The 1,441-nt window shown below is 41.4% G+C and overlaps 1 protein-coding gene across 1 annotated transcript in view; it reads right to left on the bottom strand.

Moving 5' to 3' along the window:
- slc6a4 (solute carrier family 6 (neurotransmitter transporter), member 4) overlaps positions 1-1,441 on the bottom strand; it is a 33,419-nt gene that overhangs the window by 5,413 nt on the left and 26,565 nt on the right. Inside the window, exons 11-12 of the mRNA XM_015395754.1 lie at positions 1,204-1,304; positions 942-1,109 (exon numbers count right to left, since the gene is read on the bottom strand). Coding sequence (XP_015251240.1) covers positions 942-1,109; positions 1,204-1,304 — 269 coding nt within the window. The remainder of the gene's footprint in view (positions 1-941; positions 1,110-1,203; positions 1,305-1,441) is intronic.

The following is a 1,441-nucleotide window of genomic DNA, read 5'->3' as shown; positions in this document are numbered from 1 at the left end:
TATATATGATTGTTTTATACACTTTGATGGGTCCAAAATGTATAAATATTTACTTCCAGTTACAATGCCAACCTCGACATGAAAGGATTCTGCACTAGCAGCAATAGTATGTGAGAGTCATGTTTGTTGGAGCTAATTAGCATTAGCATTCTGGCAAACAGTGCAGAATGAAAGTAGGTGAGTGCAAATGCGCCACTAACTTTATCTTTCGCCTTTTAAATCAGTTTATAATGCAATAATAAACTGCAATAAATGTTGACTCATCTGCCCTCCTGATCTACATGTTGGCGGCTTCCTTTCCTTCTAACTCATATGCACACAAACTCAATACTCCTATTTGTTGACTTATGTCGATCCCTTTGTGTGAGTTGACAGCGCTGGACGGACGCCAGAGAAAGTCTGTCCGCGAGTCTCTTTGATGTCCCTCTCCCTTCTGTCAGCTCTGAATACACCGTCATGAGTGATGATTTATTAAGACTTTATTTTTTTATTTAATGTGTAATTGCCCCCAAAAAAGGAATGAGTGCAGCTTTTACTGCAGTCAGAAATACATTTTAAAATACAGCATAGAATAGATGGTGTATGATCTCTTTTAACTTTGTTGTCGGTAACATGAGAGGCTGGACTTCAGGGCATCAGTGTGCGTTTGGGAGCATGGTGCATGTGTCTGATCTAGATGCTGCTTTTTCTCTCTAATCTCTGGTCTGCACTTCCTCCTTTGATCCTGATCCCAAGTCATGTGTTCACAGCAGAAGGGAGACCCTGACAGTTCACAGCAAGCAGCGGCCTACAGGCAGTCCTTGTTTCTCGAGTAAGTGGCAGACATTCGTAGAAAAGACATGATAGGATAAAAACTGAAGGAAATGGAAACCTAAGTACAGCGAGGAAACACAGGACAACTAAAACAAACAGAAAAGACGTTAAAAATGATACTTTCTCACCTGCTTGAATGTACCCTTAGCATTCAGTAAGTGGTAGACCATATAAGCAGGCACACAGATGAATGAGGACACGCCGATGCAGTAACCCAGGGCAGTTGTCCATGGTGGGTATTGGTAGTGGAACAGCTTCACCTCTGGAGGGAACGCCAGGAAACTGATAATGATAAACTATGTAGGACCACAAAAAAAAGGGAAAAAACAATCATGAAATGTTCAGATAACTGTCTCCTTTAGCAAAGTTCACCAAACGTTTGAGACTGACCAGAAGGAAACAGGGACAGATGGCCACCCAGCAGATCCTCCAGAACCCACCCGGATAGAAACCCAGCATGAGCTGGATGTCGTTGCAGAAACGGTTGGTACCTATAGAAGCACATAGAACCTGTAACGTCAATTATCAGGGGTACAATTTATAAACTCATTTTGAATCATATAATTCAATTTGATTCAGTTTATTTCTATAGCGCCAATTCACAACACATGTCATCTCAAGGCACTTT

Source organism: Cyprinodon variegatus, unplaced genomic scaffold, assembly GCF_000732505.1.
Source record: "Cyprinodon variegatus isolate N-32 unplaced genomic scaffold, C_variegatus-1.0 Scaffold759, whole genome shotgun sequence".
Lineage (NCBI taxonomy): Eukaryota > Metazoa > Chordata > Actinopteri > Cyprinodontiformes > Cyprinodontidae > Cyprinodon > Cyprinodon variegatus.
The sequence above is the reverse complement of the archived record's forward strand: the minus strand, read 5'-3'. Positions and strand labels throughout refer to the sequence as shown.